A 19,242-nucleotide genomic window follows, 5' to 3' on the forward strand; every position below is an offset into this window, starting at 1 on the left:
ACACCAAAGGAAACCCCCCAGCCGCGTCTCTCCCCCCTGCAATAAAACCCAAATTCTAGGCAGCAACATCCCAGACCGGGCGAGCGAGCGAGCTTCGGAGCGGCCTCGGGGGCAGGGAAGGTGCCGGTGTTGCAGGCGAGCCGGCAAAGGGAAGCGCTTCCTCGGTGCCTCGCGGACCACCCCTAGCCAGATAGATGTGCGCGCCGCCAGCCCGCCCGCCCGGCCACCATGAACACTCAACTGGCGATGGAGACTCTGGGCGACCTCCACGGGGTGAGCCATGAGCCGGGCCCCGACCTGCTCCGGAGCGCCCATCACCGCGGCGGCGGCGGCGGCCAGAGCAACCCCTTGGCCCACGGCGCTCGCCCGCTGGGCATGGCCGCCCTCCTGGACGGAGGGGACTACGCACACCACCGGAGCGGCGCGGAGCACCCTTTGGGCGGCCCTCTGCACCCCACCATCACCATGGCTTGCGAGACCCCGCCTGGCCTGAGCATGAGCAGCACCTACACCACCCTGACGCCCTTGCAGCCGCTCCCGCCCATCTCCACCGTCGCGGACAAATTCCCCCACCATCACCACCACCACCACCACCCGTCTCAGCACCCTCATCATCCTCACCAGCGGCTGTCGGGCAACGTGAGCGGGAGCTTCACCCTCATGCGGGACGAAAGGAGCCTGGCCGCGTCCATGAACAACCTGTACTCGCCCTACCACGCCAAAGACGTCCCCGGCATGGGGCAGCGCCTCTCTCCGCTCTCCGGCTCCGGCCTGGGCGGGCTGCACGGCTCCCAGCAAGGGCTCCCCCACTACGCTCACCCGGGAGCCGCCGCCGAGAAGATGCTGGCCCCCAACGGCTACGAAGCGCATCACCCTGCCCTGCTGGCCAGGCACGGCGAGCAGCACCTGACGCCGACCTCTGCTCCTGGCATGGGGCCTCTCCACGGGATCCCGCACCACCCCCACACCCACCTGAGCGCGCCGGGCCACGGGCAGATCCTGGGTGCCGGGCCCCGGGAAGCCCACCCGGGAGCGGCGGCGGCGGGAGCAGCGGCGGCGGCCTCCGGGCAGGTCAACGGCGGCGGTAGCGGCTCCGGGCAGATGGAGGAGATCAACACCAAAGAAGTCGCCCAGAGGATCACCACCGAGCTCAAGCGCTACAGCATCCCGCAAGCCATCTTCGCCCAGCGCGTCCTCTGCCGCTCCCAGGGGACGCTCTCGGACCTGCTGAGGAACCCCAAGCCCTGGAGCAAGCTTAAGTCCGGCAGAGAGACTTTCCGCAGGATGTGGAAGTGGCTACAGGAGCCCGAATTCCAGAGGATGTCCGCGCTCAGGCTGGCAGGTGAGCGGTGGGGAGGAAGTGGGAGGGAGGCAGCAGCGGGCCGGCGCGAGGTGGGGGGCTGCACACGCAAGGGGCTCGACTCTCGGCTTTGTTCCCCTTCGGCCAGCTCGGCCAAAACGCCCCCTGCACCGTTCCCAAACAAAGGCCCACCAGCCCGAAGATTGCGGATGGAGTGGGTGGGTGGCCACTGGGAGAGAGGGGTGTGTAGTGTCGTTGCGGTGCCTTCAGGAGCGAGGGAGGGACCTCTCCGCGCGGCCTTTTTTTCTTGTCGCTCCCTGGCCGCGGATCCGGCTGGTCTTCTGAGGCGCAGAGCTGGCCAACAGCGCTTTGTGGCGCGTCAGGATGGGGCAGGAATCGGGGCCACGTGGGAAGCCCCCCTCCTGCCGAAAGCGTTCTCCGCGCGCTCTCCTCGCGTCCGGAGCCGCACGGTTGTGCCAAGGGGCTGCGGCACACACACACACACACACACACACACACACACACACACACACGTGGCTGCTGGCTGCAAGAGGCGGTGGCCGGTGGCTGCAGCTCTGGCGTTTTCACCTAAACGTCCCCGGTCCTCCTGCTGTCGTGCTCCTTCTCGTGTGGAGGCCTCCTTCTCTTACACGCATGCGCCGCTGGGTGTCTTCCAGTCTGTCCGGATTAATGTCCACGGTGGTGGCTGCAGGTCGCTTTGGATTGCGTTCAGTGCATGATTCCTTGCAAACCTAGCTCGTTACTATGTTGATTTTTGGCCCGCCCGCCCGCCCCTTGCTTTAGGCGTGTTCTTTTGCTTTGCTTTTCAGCAAATAATAGCCAACCGTTTGCCCACAAAATTTTCCAAAAGCCAAAGTCGGGAGCTTCCCTAGCTGGCACCTTCGAGGGCGAGGAGGGTCAGGGGAAAGGCTGGCCTGGGAAGGGGTTTCTTCCGCCTCTTTGACCCCACAGGTCTCTATTACGCAGGAGAGGCGTTGGGCACAGCTGGCTCTCTCTCTCTGCAGCGTCTCTTGGCTGTGTGGAGGGAAAGAGAAACGAGGCGAGCTGTTTGGGCTGAACTCCTTGGTGAAAGGCTGGCCTGGCGCGATGGTGGAGGAGCGCGCAGTTCCCTTGCAGGTAGCGCCTGTGCGCTTCAGAGCAGCGGCGCCTGAAAGAGCCGAGGAAGTTCCTGGCTTTTGGAGGCGCTCGCTGGCTTCTCGCCCTGGAAAACAGCTCTTGTTTCCCTCCGGGCTCGGCATGCTGCCTGCAACCCGGCAAAAGCTTTTAACAGCCCGCAAAACTGAGGTTGGCGGAATGACCCTTTGACTCGGGGAAGTCCAAGCCGCTGAGGAGACCCGAGCCGTCGAGGCTCCCAAGCAAAAACAGCGCTTGCTGAGAAAAGTCGCGGAAGGATGCGGCAAAAGTTGCGCAAAGCGTGCGCATCACCCACGGCTCCATCCTGCCTTTCTCGAGTGCCTGGCTGGAGGCGCTTTGGACGGCTCTCCTGCCGCCGAGAGGCTGCTTCCGTGGGGAGGGCGGCTGGGCGGGGAGAGAAGAGATTCCCCTTCGATTATTGGGAGGGGATTTGCATAGATCGATACTGGAAGGAAACAACCCTTGATCTCGGAATCACTCGACACGCCCTTTCCTCGAGAGGTGCGCGTTCGCAAAGCAATCCTCGTGGAGGTTGCATGTATTTTTGTAATGCAGTTATGAAATACATTTCGTTATTTTTATTATATTTTATTGTATAATAATCATGAGTCCACATCCTATATGTTACAGCCGGGGCTGTGTAAGACTACGGGATTTCCTACCCCGCTTCTCCCCTGATCATTTCTGCGGGGGGCGGACGACGGGTGAGGAGCCTGAAGCTCCCTGCTTGGCCATTTTTGCTCCACCAGCCCAGGGCAGCTCCAGGGCGGATTGTGGCCACGAGGCAGTGACACCCTCGAGACGCAGCAGAGAAGGCGCCTGCAGCGTCCGAGGTGGCTTCCCCGCTGTGCCGGAGGCCCAGAGATCTCCGTCTTCGAGGAAGGCTTTCTCCTTCCTCCCCGGTAGCTCCTCGGGGAGGGCCGGGCAGGTTCTGGACCGCCTTCCTGCGCCCCCTCGCCCCGCCGCCGCTTTTCCTGGCTTTCAGCAGAGCCGAGCCAAGCAATCTGCGGCAAATGCACCCACGATCGATTTTATTTTGTGCAGGTTTTAAAGGCGAGATGATCTTCCTAAGTGGCAAAAATCTGCGCCGATTGATATTGATGTATGAACATCAGTCCGAAACGTCGTAAATTACTCCAGGCAATGCAAATTAAATTTCGCCTCCGGATTATAACTCGCTCTCCGGCATTTAAGGGAAGAATTATCGGGCCGATTAAGATCCCGCAGCAGCAGCAGCAACTCGCCCCTTCGCTTCCCCCATTTCCACACCGTGGCTTTTTCCAGTGGTCCGAAACACGTGGCATCTGCCGAGGTCTCCCCCCGCAACCGCCCCTCTAAGCTGCTCTCATTCCCTGGCTGAAGCGCCCTGCGAGGCAGCCCAGCTGGCCCAGAATGACAAGCAGGCGGCTTCCAGCGCCCATCCAGCGTCTCCCAGCCCGCCATCTCTTAGGCTTTTCTCTGCGCCCGGAGAAAAGCCCAGGGAGGAGGGCTGGGCTGGTGCTGAAAAGTTTGGCCAAGTTGCCCTTTCCCCCGAGAGAGCCTGGCAAACCGAAAGGAAGAAATGGCGGACCCCAATTGACTAGGAGTGGGGCACAACCTGGAAAAGTTTCACTGGGCAGCGAATGGGGCGGAATCCTTGAAAGAGGAATAGAGATTGAGGATCCTATCTGCGCATTTCGCAAGCATTTAAATTCGTGTCTCCTCTTGATCTTTCCAGACAATTGCACTAAACGGGGTCTATTTATTTCCGGTGCGCTATAACCTGGACTGGGTGCGGAGGTGCAGCTTTGCGTTTTTGTTCCTGGCAGGGTATCCCCGGTGACGTTGAACGCGCCCCTCCCCCTTGCCCTGGCAGCTTCTTCAGAGAAAGGCGAAATCCTCCCGCGGCTTCCGGCTGGGTCTCCTCCGACTTCCACTCAAATCAGGAATTGCAGAAGCTTCTGCTGCAAACCAAGGGTGGGTTTTTCCAGGGCCTCTGCCCTCCCCTCCTTCAGCTGGGTTTCAGGGCTCCATGCCTCCTCAGTGACAAGAGCATCTGCTTCGCAGGCAGAAGGTCCAAGGGTCAGACCCGGCACCTCCAGGCAGGGCTGCCAGATAACCCCCCCCCCTGAAACCACCCGCTGCCCATGCTGAGCTAGGTCAATCAATGGCTTGACTAAGTGCATAGGTGCCAGCTTCTAGGGGCCGAGGTCCCTTTGCCTCCATATAAATATTTGAGGGGGCTGCCCCCCCCCAAGTTGATGGGCATTGACATTAAAATGGTGTGCATGCACCAGGTCATGAGATCAATTATATGGGGCAGGGCTTACCTGGGTCCTCAATATTTTATTCAAGTTGGCACCCCTGAAATCACTGCAACGATGCTCCTAAGTCCACCTGGCTGTGCCGCCTAGGCTTTCTACTGCACGGGTGCCAGCACAGGTTGAGTATAGGGGGCAGGTCGTTCAGGTGGAGGTCTTCATCTTCCACTGGAAAAAGGCCCAGTGCTAGAGGAATTAAGATGAAGAGGGAAAAGATTCATATTTTCACCTGGGAATAGGAAGGAAAGGGGATAGAGAGAGGAGAGCTGTTGCAGGAGGAAGAAGGGAATGTGAGTGGAAAGGAGAGGAGATGTGAAATAAACTGGCCATGGGTGGGGGAGGAGTAATAATAATAATAATTAATACCCCGCCCATCTGAGTAGAGTATAGCTCAAGTGTGAGAGGAGAAGGAGAGGGGGTGGAAATCACAGTGGACTAGTAAAATTGAGAGGCATGGGGGGGATGTAAAACATGGACTTCCCTATTTAGATCATCTGGATCAGCAAATTCTGTCTTAAATGAGAAGGCTGTGTCACCATCCCTCCAGATCCAATGTTTGTACTTAGCTCAGGGAACATTGAACTATGGAACTCCTTGCCACAAGGAAATCACGGTGACAAGAACTTAGCCTTTCCAATGGAAATGCTAACTGACTACACATCTCCACCTCCACCTGCCACCATTTGGGGTCTAACCTCACCTCTGCAATGCCAGCGGTCAGAGGTGGTTGGAGTCCAGCACCTTCTGGAGGGTCGCCAGTTCCCACGCCTTGCTGTAGAACAAGCCGAGGGAAGGGAGCCAACCCCTCAGCCCCTTTTCTGACAGGAGCCTTGATTTGCAAAACTGAGCAGGGTGTCCATTGGGCTAAGAGGTGTAAATGAGTATCAGACCTTGAAAAGCTGGCTGGTGTCACTCAATCAAGTTCATCAGTTTTGTTCAATTAATTGAATGAAATAATTTTAATTGGATTTTGATTAAATGTGAAATTAATTGTTGCTGTTACTTAGTGGGTTAGGCAAACCACAATTCTGAATAATGTTTTTATAGGTTTGGGGGCATTGGGAAGCAAAGGGGGTGGTGCGGTGGCTGCATAGCCTTTAAATTAGGATGGTTCCCACCACCTCCTTCCCTCTTGGGCTGCTCAACCTGGAACTGCCAAGATAGGCGAGTACATTCTGCTATTGGCCTAGTGTAGGAAGAGAAGACCAGGATTCTGGCATAGGTTTTTGTTTTGTTTTTTAAATATGCTTTGATTGACATGCTCACTGGATCTCCACATTTCTCTGTTTCCTATACTCTGTTCAAAACTGCTGAGCTGGATTTCTGGGCTGTCCTGGGCTGATTGTCCCCTGACCCATTGCTTGGACCATTGGAGTCATGCTACTGGTGGTGGTCCAAGCACCTTGGGAAAGCACAAGGGGAGATGGGCTGGGGTTGCCAAGCAGGAGACTTGGAATTCAATTCAGCTGGCTGTTTTCCTACTCCTAAGGAAGCCACCATAAGGTAGTGGGGACTCTGAGCCCCACATGCCCTCAGTGGGTGGTGGCAAGCACAGAGAGGGCAACAGAATGGGGCGCCTGTTGCTACTAGTGGCACTGCACAGAGTTGGCGGTGGAGGAAATGATCCTTCTCCTGCGCTCCTGGTAGGCTATGAAGAGTGAAGAGTAAAACCAGCAGCCTGGGCAGGGCCTGGTAGTAAACCACCTGGCAGGATAATTGAGGTTGGGGCAGGAGCTGGCCTGCTTTGCTGAAAAGCCTGCTCTGGTTTTCTAATTTCCTGATGTAGCAGCTTCTGCTAATCCCACATAACTATGGAACATGAGAAATGGACTAGAGGAGGTAACTTCAGCAGCTTGGCCATTAATCTCCGCCCCAAAGGGAAATGCCCTTGAATCAAGGACTGGGGGTGATGCGCTGTTCCAAGTCAGCGTCGTCTTCCTTAGCTATGGGAGCATGTGTGAGGATAAGGGACCGTTTTATGGATATTAAAATAAATAAATAAATTAAAATCCATAAATAAATTATGGATATTAAAATAAATAAATAAAGAGTTCAGAAACTTGTTTGGGCATGAAAACAAGGAAAGGAGATGCTGAGCACTAGCATTATCCAATGGGTCATGATAATCAAAATGCACATTTAGTCATTGGTCATTGAAATTTCTCAGGCCAACCTGCAGAACTAATTTCTGCATTGGCTACGGAGGGGAATGAATATGAGAGGAAATTATTATCATTTTTATTTATTTATTTATTTATTTATTTATTTATTTATTTATTTATTTATTTATTTATTTATTTCCCCAGCCCCTCTGGGCAGCTCCCAACAGAATATTAAAAATACGATAAAACATCACACATTAGAAACTTCCCTAAACAGGGAACCCTCTTTAACACTGTCTTACAGCACTAACTTCACTCATCACCCTCAAAGCAGTTCCTCCAGTCAGCCTGTTATGCAAATGTCAAGCTTGACATTTAGGCTTCTTTTCTGCATTAATCTACTGTAGGTTGCATGTGGCACTGATGCCACCAAAAAGGCTCAAAGGGTATTTTAGGCTCCATTTCTCAGCTGAAGTTCAAACCAGGTGGATTCTGGACCCCTCCAGACAACCTACTGAACCTTTGTTCTGATTTCCTTATTTCATTTATTTGAAATTAATTCCCTTCTTAGTGTGTAGCAATGTGGGTTACAACATATAAACTGGAACAAAGTAAGTCTACAAGTATTTGCAAAACATAATTAAAAACATTAATAGATATTGAATGCTTTAGATAAAAAATAATCTTGCGAGGGCCTTTTCTAAATAGGACAGTTGTCAGCTTTTTGTTGGCCCAGAGTTTACGTGGAGGTTAGGCCAACTTTATTAAGCATTTTGTCAGATTTGTTTACAGGATGGTTATATGGCAGGGAACATTCATCCTGATATACCAGTGGGGTGCTGACACACCGTCCTACTAGCCACTAATTCACCTCATACTTTTCAATGCTTTTGTCCATCCTTTCCCAAACTACAAAAAGGTCTGGGGCTTTTTTAAAAAGTGGATTTGTCGCTCTTGGCTGACGGAGCCCTTTAATCCACTTTAAATGCCTCTTTTGCACTTGTTGTTCTATGGTGTGGGTGTCATTAGAGAGAAATGCAGATTTCCACACATGTCTGGTGAAATCCCGATGGGCTCCTGTGTGTTCTCCTCTCCCGCTTGATGTTTTGGAGCAGGGGTCCCCAAACTAAGGCCCGGGGGCCAGATGTGGCCCAATCGCCTTCTAAATCCAGCCTGCGGACAGTCTGGGAATCAGCATGTTTTACATGAGTAGAATGTGTCCTTATATTCAAAATGCATCTCTGGGTTATTTGTGGGGCATAGGAATTCGTTCATATATTTTTTTCAAAATATAGTCCGGCCCCCTACAAGGTCTGAGGGACAGTGGTCCGGCCCCCTGCTGAAAAAGTTTGCTGACCCCTGTTTTGGAGCATCTGTAAGCCAGGCCACCCGAGCACACATTTTTGCTACAGCACACTGCAGCCTTCTATCTGCCCAATTTTTTATATATATCTTGAAGAATTTCTTTGGGCTTCTGCCCTCATTTGGAAAGTTCAGAATATCTTTCAGCGCCCTTTAATACCTCTTCAATGAGCAAGTTGCAAGAAGAGGTCAAATGAGGACCCAGCTTCCCCTTCAGCCACTTTAGGGTTCACACCAATGCTCTGACAATGTTCTAAGGCAGACTTTGGAGAGAGAGAGAGAGAGAGAGAGAGAGAGAGAGAGAGAGAGAGAGAGAGAGAGAGAGAGAGAGAGAGAGAGAGAGAGAGAGAGAGAGAGAGGCGTCACCAGCCTGTTCCATCGCTGGCCTATGGAGAAGGCTTGTGCTGACATTTGTATTTTAGTAACAAGTTAGGAAATGAACGCCACTGCAGCTTGAAATATTCCCAGCCTTGGACAGGTAATTAAAGCAATACGTTAAAGGCAACAATCAATCACCGCTCTTGAAAATGATAGCAGAATTCACTTTTACTGCCAAGAGCCGGTCTTGTGCTGCTTCCAGGAGGAAGGGGTGCTGGGAATGGGGGAGGCTTCCTGCCCTGCCCTGCTCTGTACCATTGTGATGCAAGGAGGAGATGCCAAGACTGCATTCGGTCAGCTGGGACTCTTTGTCCTTCCTCTGACTTGTACAGTGCCTCTGCTTCCAGGGTCTCTCAGCCAGTGCCCATTCCCTGGTCGTCTTCAACTAGACTGGCCAAGAATCTGGTGCAATATAAAGTGGCTGGTCTGCCGCACCCTCAGGTGAATTGTGAGGGGCACATTGTCCCTCCTCTCTGTCATTTCCACATGCTCTCCTCCAAATACACTCTCTCCCCCAATGCCACTTTTTCCTGGCAGATTATTTGGCACCAGCCCAGCAAGAATAATAATAAAAAAAGGCTGCAATCAAAGCTTGGGGACACTGGGCGGAATCACTGATCATCAAACATGTGCCATAAATTTGTTTTATGACCTAGGATGAAATTGTAATGTGGTGCAGTGGATCCTGTTATTATTGCATAATTAATTTGATCGTCTGCGCCCGCCAGCAATTTCGGTCAGGTGCAACATTGCCTTCTGCTTCAGCTCTGTAGCAGAATGTCTGCGGGAGGCTGCTGGCCTTGTGCAGTGCGGGGATTTTATTGTATGAAGAGTGGGTACCCAAAAGTTATAAGCCTCCCGACCACCACATACTTACTCCAGGCCTTTGGGGTACATTAAGAAATAAGGAAAGGGAAATGGCCCTCCCACCCCTGCCAAATACTTCTTCAGCTGAGTGCCTGACTGTAGGCACCTATTGGAAGAACAGAAAGAGGGGCTGGATCTCTTCCAAGCCTTCAGATTTTGATGGACCCGTGAGGCATTTAAAACCCAGCATCAGTTTGTTTCCAACTTTCTACTTTTAATGAATGCCCTTCCTCTTTGTCTTATCCAGTATCCATGAGGGGGATACATGCCACTTTGTGTGGGATTCTGGAGCATCTTGTAGGGCACATAGCCAGATCATCTCACAGAGCCCCCCATTACCCCCATGTCACTGTTGCTTGGCGTTGAATACCACTGATCATGGTACCCTGATTCTGTGGGGTGGCTGTCCAAGGTGCCATCCTTCTGTGGAGTGGCATTGGGTGGCTGTTGTGGGCAGGAATCTTGCATAGCAGGGATCACCCTCAAGGTCCCTTCCAACTCTACAGTTCTATCATTCTATGACAACTGAGCTGTGGGGTGCTGCAGAGTATCTTCTGGTCCCCAACGCTCAGTCCCAAGTTGTTTAGAGTTCAGTACAGTATTCTAACTGCAGAACCTTAAACTTGGCACAGCAAACTGAGAACCGCTGTTCTAGCTAATGCACCAGGTAATTCCATTCTTGGGTTAGGCGTCAGGGACTGGGCAGAGGAGGAATGGTGGAGACCGCCTCCCCAGCCTGACCCTTCCAGAGAAGAAGACAGTTCAGAATTGCAACAGGCGGTTGAGGGAGATCACAGCTCAGAGGAAGATGAGGGAAAAAGCAGGGAAATAATGGGAGAGGAGGAGGAAGAAGCACCAGGGGGGGGGGACAGCTGATGGGACACAGTGTCTTTAGAAAGCATTCCAGACCCCCCCTTCCCAGAACCCAGCAAGCATTGAAAGTAGGAGAGCAGAGAGCTCAGAGGCAGAGGGTACATCTCAGCACCCGTAGTGATGACACATGAAGGGAGAGAGGGAGGGGGTGGAGACTCACTCGGGGCAATGCCATTATTCCAAGAGGCTGCATTTCCAAGCCTCTCTCTGTAAATAATGAATAAAAAGCAGCTGGTAAGAACTTTTCCTTGTCTTATCCATCCATTCCAAGAGGCTGCATTTCCAAGCCTCTCTCTGTAAATAATGAATAAAAAGCAGTTGGTAAGAACTTTTCCTTGTCTTATCCATTCCTGGCCACCTGGCACGGGGGTTGGATCCACTGCTGCCTGTCATTAAGACAGCTTGACCAGAGTGTTTCAGGCACTGCACTAGTACAATACGTTCTGCGTGGGGCTGCCCTTAAGGTCACGAGGCCATCACTGAAGAGGCCCTCCTGGAGGTCCTACATGTCGTCATCTGCAGTTACTTAAGAGTGGGCTCTTTAGTGCAGAGGCACCCACTGTACGGCACACACACACCCCTGATGATATTAGACATGTGCTGATTATTTTCAGTTTCCAACGTTTGTTAAAGACCTTTTTGGCTTGTGGGGAGAGGTATTTTATCCAACGCTTCCTCCTCTCGTCATTCCACTCCTTAGAAAACCACAGGCAGGCCTCCTTCGATGCTTTAATGGCAACTGCGCTGGTGCCAGAAGGGAACCTGCAGTTGCTTTTTGGCAGCGTCCTTGTGGCTGATTGATTTATAACCTCCTCTCCTTGGGCTCATTTATTCTTTGTTAATGTTTGTCTACAAGTGAGGTTGGAAGGTTGTTGCCCAGTAGTGGGAACAAGTCACCGGGGCCCTAATTCGGAACTTAGATAAGCACCAGTGGCAAATAAAACCCAAACTGCCAAATTCTGAGTAAGGTGAAAAGAAACGCTTCTGCTCCAACCAGGAAGCAAAAGGACCCCCAGAGAGGCTCTTCGGTTGCCTGAGCGACTCCCCAAAAGACCACTTTGGAAACTGCTGCCAGGTGTGTTGCTTGCAGCCAAATGCCATATGTCTCACTGTTTCTTATTTTGTTGGGGAAACGAGGGGGCTCAGACACACACCTTCATTCCAGGCAACGATCCAAAATGTTTCTTCTCCACCTTGCATTTGCCAGAGTCTGGGATGCCAATATGGCTATGCTTGACCTCTGAAAACCTGTTGCTGGGAATGGCAAGTGGGGAAGAGGACTGCGGGGGGAGGTGCAGGGAGGGGGAGGTTATTGTTATTGTTATTAAGTATTTTGTGTTTTTACCTTGTGTTTTTATGCTGTGAATCGCCTTGAGATCTATTGGTGAAGGGCAGTACAGTATACAGATTTAATAAGTAAAAATAAATAATATAAAAATGGACGATACCAAGCAAGATGGGCCAGTGGTCTGACTCAGTATAAGGCACTTTCTATGTTGCTCTGGCTGGCTACTGGGAGAACAGGGTGAGGGATTATGATGGGCTGCCTTCAGCCCAGCAACAGAGTGTGTCTCCAGGTCATCCAGTGTGTGTGTGTGTGTGTGTGTGTGTGTGTGTGTGTGTGTGTGCTTGCCCAGGCCCTCGCCATGTTTTACTCTGCAAAGAGAGACGCTGTTTCAGACCAGAAGCAGCAATGATCTACACCTGGTCAAATATTGTAAGAGACACGCAGGTGCATGGAGGAAGCAGGGGAGAGAGTTGGTCCCCAAAATGGAAAGAAAACAGGTGATTGGCCATTGTGGGAGGAAGCAGGAATTCGTGGGGGGGGGGGGTGATCTCTACTGCCACCATCTGTGGTTTCTTCAAAGGTGTTCCAGAATACCTAGCAATGCTCAGCAACGGTTCAGGTGCAACATCTCTAACCTTGAATCTGCACCACATGACTAAGTTTTCATTTCATCAAGCTTAAAATCATCTCAGCTCAAAATATTTGAGCCGTTGTTGTTGTTGTTGTTGTTGTTGTTGTTGTTGTTGTTGTTGTTGTTGTTGTTGTTGTTGTTGCTGCTGCTGCTATTGGTGTTGTTGTTGTTGAAAAGAGGAACTTTTACCTGGGATTTATGCTCCTCCCTCAGCGCATCAGTAACCATTTAGAGTTATTGTAGGTCAGTCCTTCATCTTGGTTCAACCAAAAGAGGCAGATTTTGGTTCAACCAAAAGAGGCAGATTGTAGTCAGCATTTCCACTTCCTCTTACCTGGCAAGAGTATGCCAGCCAGCTAGCTCCATTACCTTTTGGCAGAAGTTTCGATTCCGTTAAATTGGTTGCCTATTTTCCGTTTGCCATATTGCCGGTGTTTCAGAAGAGAGCTCAGAGAAGGCAACTTTGCCAGCAGCTATTAAGAAGAAATGGTTCGTTTAGCATTTCCTACTTCTGGCCCTAAAGTTGCCCTCGTTCTGCACACTCCACTAGAGAAAAAGAGGCACATGCCATTAATCTTTACATCTGTTTGTATGTATATGGCCTTTTTAAACTGTGGGTTTTTTATTGTTTAGTTTGTTCTTATGTTATGTATTTTTGTGTTTTTGTACTGTAAACCAGCCTGTGATACTCAGATGAATGGCAGTATGATGATTGGTGTGTGTGTGTGTGATGATATGTAGAGGGCTGCTAGAATATTGCTGTTCCGACACCTCCAACATCTACTGAAATGGGAATAGATGAGTCACATTGAGCAGATGCCCCCTTTCCCTCTTTTGTTTGACTGAGCTCCTCCTTTTATGCAGAGAGCGTGTTCCATCTAGTGGACAACAGTAGCTAGTACAGGAAGCTAGAGCATCTTAAGCAAATCTTTTTGTTCTCTAGGCCAGGGGTAGGCAACCTAATGCCCGGGGGCTGGATGTGGCCCAATCGCCTTCTCAATCCGGCCCGCGGATGGTCCGGGAATCAGTGTGTTTTTACATGAGTAGAATGTGTCCTTTCATTTAAAATGCATCTCTGGGTTATTTGAGGGGCCTGTCTGGTGTTTTTACGTGAGTAGAATGTGTCCTTTTATTTAAAATGCATCTCTGGGTTATTTGTGGGGCATGGGAATTTGTTCATTCCCCCCCCCCAAAAAAAATAGTCCAGCCCACCACATGGTCTGAAAAGGATGGTGGACTGGACCACGGATGAAAAAGGTTGCTGACCCCTGCCTGCTCTATGCACTTGAGATGTTGTAACCAAAATTCTGCATGCTGGTTCCTGACATCAAGGACCATGTTTTTGTCTATGTCTGGATAAAATCAGACACCATTTGGAATCAAGAAGAAGACAGACTGAATCTTTCAAAAGTACGTTGATTCTGACCATTGATTTCAAGGCTGCACCGACTTTTTTGGGGTTTCTTATAATTCCCAAGCAATGCTGGATAGGAGACTGCTAGTGCTGTCATACATTTGGTTTATTGACCACCTTGACCGCTTTTTGGAAACAGGTGGGAGAAATACTGGGGAGAAATTCACATGAAACTGATGTATTTTGGCTCAAAATTTGACCCAAGACACCCTAAGTGAAGGTGAAAGGATAGCTGTCAATTTGCAGTTGTAGATGGATGTCAATATCCCAATGTGTGGCTCGTGCACTGCTGTCTATAACTGGCTCTGCTCTATTTCCCAAACCACTACTTTGCCTCTGGCTTCCATGGGGAGGGGGCAGTACTAAAAAAACACCCACAAAACCCTCTAAGTCTGATCTCCCTCCATGGCATTGCCCTTGTGTTCAGCTCCCGCTTGCTGGCTTCCCACTGTGCAAACAGGATGCTGGACTCAATGGGCCCCTGGCCTGATCCAGCAAGCTCCTCTTACTTTCTTATGCCCCATAGACAAATGAAGCTGTTGTTGCTCGGTTTCTATATGGAGTGCATCGAGCAGGGATCAATAATGAAGGAAGAGCAAAGACTCTTTTACTTGTTCCTCACAGTGTTTTTAGACAGAACAGACTTTGCATGCCTAGAATCTGTACTTATGATAAGGAATCCTCTGGCCTCCAAGGAAGACACTGTCCACTGCTGCTTTGGCAGGTCAGCGGCAACACACTCCTTGGAGACTGGATCTGCCACCTCCTTGGCGGCCTTCTCCCCAAATGCCATCTTCACAGCAGCGCTGCTGGTCTCCTTCCACCCCAGGGAGGTGGGGTGCCCTCCAGGGGTCTCCAGGTTTCTGCACCCACCCCTGCAATTGCCTTTTATTCACACTTCAACCGTTGCATAAGGTTGATTTGACTCCCTCGTTTGCTCCTGAAGTAGATCTTCACACCCCTCTTGTCCATAGCTGCCAAGTCTCCCGTTTTCCCCGGGAAACCCCCCGTTTTTACTTACCTTTTCCCGCTGGTCCCCTGTATCACTTCGTCTCCCGTTTTTCTCCGTTATTTTCTCCTGCCGGCGGCCATTTTTTTCTTTCTGATTTGCCCTTCTATGGGCACAAAAATGGCCGCCGCCGGCTTCAAAAGTTGCATCTACGCATGACCGAAAGTGCGTAGATACGACTTCCGGTGTCCGTGATGGCCATTTTGGTGCCCATAGATGGGCGGGCCGACACCGGAAGTTGCGTCGACGCACTTCCGGTCATGCGTAGAAGTTACTTTTGAAGCCGGCGGTGGCCATTTTTGGTGCCCATAGAAGGGCAAAGCGACACCGGAAGTTACGTCAACGCAACTTCCGGTGTCACACGGCTGCCGGTCCCAGATTCTGCAGTCCGGGACTTGGAAGGTAAGCTCTTGTCCCCGATGCAGGTCTCCACTCACGCCTTCCCTGGAAGTGGGGTGGCATTTTGTGTTTTCGCCTCAGGTGCCCAAATGTCTTGGGCCGGGCCGGGGTTTGCGGGGGCAGAGCCTGCCAGTACAATCAGATGGAGAAGATTGTTCCTACTGTGCTTAAATATGCTTCATCAATGAGAACAAGGCCACCACCTAGTGACCACCAAAGGGAACAACCATGCAAAATTATGGGAGCCGCTGGCTAAGCGTGTTTATCATATTTATGCTGTCTAAAAATAATTCCTGGCCCCAGAAATTCTATGGAGACTGGGTGGAGTGGGGAGGGGAGGGGAGGGGGAGTCTGCACTGGAAGCTTGACCACGTACCAATCCTGCCAAGCTTGCACCAGCCAGGGCAGAGGGTGGGGTGCTTCCCTGCTTTGGTAGTTCAATGGGAGGGGAAACAGCCATGCTAGCTCACGGGGCTGGTGTGGTTTTTGTCCACAGTCTGGTAGATCTCTGAGGAATAGCAGGGAGAGCTTTAGCTGATCTGCCCTCTGCACAGCAGGCCCCAACATACCAAGAACACAGGAGTTTGGTAAACTGCTTTGAGGGTTCACCACCCCCTCACAATAAAACTATATCTATCTATCTATCTATCGGGGGGGGGCAAATCTTGATCCTAAAATATCAAGAACTATTGCAAATGTCAGCAGTTAAAACATTGCCAACATTTACTGTGGGAGACAGGGACTGAAAGATTTAAACCTCCTATTCCCTCATGTGTGGGAGAAATAGAGAAAATAAATGGGCTGTGAAGCCTTTTTAGCAGTTTTTGCAGTTTACTAAAGCTTAGGAATAAGTCAATGACACAATTTTATCCGTTTTATTTGTGGCCTGTTGACCTCCTCTTCTTCGCCTCCATTGCAGAGAATGAACCACATGTTTTTAGTAAGATAAACAAAAAAGATTTACTTACATTTCAATGCAGACAGCAAATACAGTACAGGTAAGAAGTATCAAAGATTATCTCTTTGTTACAGAATTCCTGCCCAGAGGAGAAGTAACCACATAGAGGGTCCTTTCTTGAAAGTTCAAGAACACTCTGTGTACTGGCCCTGTGCCTGTCTAGTAAAACATGCATTTGTGATTTGGCTGCAAACCCCACACTTTGCACAGAAGTCAAGCCATAGTGTTGTGTTCTTTTTCATTTCAGCTTGCAAACGGAAAGAGCAAGAGCATGGGAAGGACAAAACTAACACCCCCAAGAAGCCCAGGTTGGTCTTTACGGACGTCCAGCGCCGGACTCTACATGCAATATTCAAGGAAAACAAGCGCCCTTCCAAAGATTTGCAAATCACCATTTCACAGCAGTTGGGTCTGGAGCTCAGCACGGTCAGTAACTTTTTCATGAACGCGCGACGAAGGAGCCTGGATAAGTGGCAAGAGGAGGGCAGCTCCAGTTCAGGCAACTCATCTTCCTCATCAAGCACTTGTACCAAAGCGTAAAGAATTGACCACAAACTAATCTTCGGTGGAAAAGCTTTAAAAAATAACTGAACAGGACTTCCAGAAAGCAGGTTTATACTTTAACTCTTTTTAAAAAATGTTATTTATAAGCCCCAAAGAAACCAAAGACTTAACTTCACCTGATGATGACTTGGCTAGAAGAAACACACTTTAGTGGGATGATGGCTTGCAAAATGAAGAGGCTGGGAAAAGAGGGCAGGCTGCTGGCTTTACACCTTCGCCCATGATCTGTTCCACCCTATGTGGCTGGTTAGTGATCTGGAGGGCAGCCATTGCTTCTTACCAGTGATGAGGATGCTCTCGGATACGGCTCTTTGTTTCTGCAGCAACACCACGGAGGTGAAAGATGTACATAGGATTCCGGGTGCCCACCAGCAGCGAGGAACATAGCCAGAGCTGGTCTCAGAAAGTACAACCATAACAGCATTGAGTCACATGAGTTCGTTTTAAAAAGTAGTGTGATTTTGCTCTTTTCATTGTTTGAACTTTTTCCAGTTCAATACCTGGATACAAGTTCAGATAAGGCAAAGAAATTCAAATGCTTCCTAAACCAATTGCATTCTCTTTGTTTGTTAAGGGATGTGTCCATTTTTTAAAAAAAAAAACCAAAACAACCCCACAATTTCATTGTAAAAAAAATAACAGGTAGGTACCAAAGAACACATTTATAATTATATTGCAGGTATTTTGTTGCAATGCTTTTAATACACCAAAGCTATTTTTTACACAAAGTTCTATGTAGAGATGTAGGGGTGAACACTGAATTGTTGCCAAGCATTCAGCTTTAAGCAAGACAAACTGTTGTTCCAACTGTGGCAATTTCCTCTCCACTCAAGTGGTACAAGACAGTAGTGTAGAACCGATATGATGGTAAACTACACTTTGTGGATGTCAGGGGTTCTTGCGACTACTCTAGAGTAACGACGCTCCTCATGCTTGACTTTAAACAGTTTTTATTAGTGCAATCTATTTACAGTGAGACAGGTGTGTAAAAACATGTCTGCTCATTCCGATGCAGAATCCGGCACTGCCCCCCCCCCACGTGATCTTCTCCAACATAGGAGTCTCGGGACAGTGAATCTCCTCCCTTTCTTTCTCCTGCATAATTCCGGAACCGGAGGAAAGGGTCTACGCTCCATGCTTTCCTTTTCCCCATTCTCTCCCTCTCTTTTCTCCATCCTGTGTAGCCGGGGCTCTCCCATGCTGCTGGAGCCCTGGCCCTCTCTCTCCACTTCCTCACTGGCCTCCTCAGAGCCCTCGCTTCCATCACTGCTTGGGGAGGAGCTACTTCTGATGCAAGGGGGAGGTTCTCTGTACTTTCTTCCCCTTACAGTGGAGGACTCTGCATTTCTTGATGTGAAAACCCAGGGCTCCAGTAGGAATACTTGAAAGTCCCCCCAAGTCAGAAAAGAGGCTCATGGTACAGAAATTCAGGTTGCCCATGTGTGTCAAACTACGGTACCTTTTTTATTACTAGAAATTCTAGGCAAACAGCTGCTATGACTAGCTTCCAGACAATATATATCAATGCTACACACAGAGAGTGAGTGTGCATTTTATTTACATATATATTTATGCTTGTAAAATTTAAATTATAATCATTTAAAATACAGGCAACAACTTTTTTTGCCCTAGCTAAAGTGAGCCACAATGCAACCGAGAGTTGTTGGGGCTCCCGCTCCCTTAGGGTGGGATCCTAGTCCATGATCTTAAACCAATGGAAGGAAGTTATTTTGAAGTCCGTGCAGATATTTTTTAAGAAGATATAGTTAAAACTAGGGAGGAATTCTAATGATATTGAAAGTAAATGAAGAAACCTCTGTTGCTTCCCTTGGGAAGCAGGCCTTATCATGTGTTCTTTTAGGATGGCAGGGGGAGAGGCAGTTTGGAGTGCCACCAGTTGTAAATGGCCTCGGTCCAGTATACCTTGAAGGAGCGCCTCCACCCCCCATCGTTCTGCCTGGACACTGAGGTCCAGTACCGAGGGCCTTCTGACGGTTCCCTCGTTGCGAGAAGCCAAGTTGCAGGGAACCAGGCAGAGGGCCTTCTCGGTGGTGGCGCCTGCCCTGTGGAATGCCCTCCCTTCAGATGTCAAAGAGAAAAACAGCTACCAGATTTTTAGAAGACATCTGAAGGCAGCCCTGTTTAGGGAAGCTTTTAATGTTTAATTGTTTTATTTCATTTTTTCTGTTGTAAGCCGCCCAGAGTGGCTGGGGAAACCCAGCCAGATGGGCGGGGTATAAATAATAAATTATTATTATTATTATTATTATTATTATTATTATTATTATGAAAGATTAAACCAAATTTAACTTCAACTCACTTGACCCATTGCTCAAGATAAGCAACCCAGGCGGCCCCTCACCACGTCACTGAGATGAGCAATGTCAAACAGCACCATGACATTTCCCTAGTGTTGCAGGGACCTGTCGACAGGGTGGCATCGCAGCAAGCTCAGGATTTCATTGCCGACGGAAATACGGAATCTTCTGGGCTCTGAATCAGATGGTGTATTTGTAAGCTTCTCATTTGGGAATTATATCTCATAGAGCAAGACCAAGAGCAAACCTCTTTTAGGCACCGCAAACAACTGAATCTGGCCCATTCCTCTGTTGGTGCTTACTAGGTTGTTCCCTGGGTACAGG

General features: G+C 49.9%; 1 protein-coding gene across 1 annotated transcript; it reads left to right on the top strand.

Annotated features, from left to right (window-relative positions):
* The first annotated feature begins 228 nt into the window (after window positions 1–228).
* On the top strand, window positions 229–18,004 carry ONECUT1 (one cut homeobox 1). The gene is made up of 2 exons (XM_035131800.2): window positions 229–1,342; window positions 16,284–18,004. Exons 1-2 carry the CDS (start codon window positions 229–231, stop codon window positions 16,574–16,576), a joined length of 1,407 nt encoding a protein of 468 aa, XP_034987691.2. The 3' UTR covers window positions 16,577–18,004.
* The last annotated feature ends 1,238 nt before the right edge of the window (window positions 18,005–19,242 follow it).

Source organism: Zootoca vivipara, chromosome 14 (genome assembly GCF_963506605.1).
Source record: "Zootoca vivipara chromosome 14, rZooViv1.1, whole genome shotgun sequence".
Taxonomy (NCBI): Eukaryota; Metazoa; Chordata; class Lepidosauria; order Squamata; family Lacertidae; genus Zootoca; species Zootoca vivipara.

What these genes read in the sequence shown, in the direction of transcription:
- ONECUT1 (XM_035131800.2), top strand. Translation starts at nt 229, where the DNA reads ATGAACACTCAACTGGCGATGGAGACTCTGGGCGACCTCCACGGGGTG. An exon ending in GTCCGCGCTCAGGCTGGCAG is followed by an intron (nt 1,343 to 16,283) that starts GTGAGCGGTGGG and finishes TTTTCATTTCAG; the next exon opens with CTTGCAAACGGAAAGAGCAA.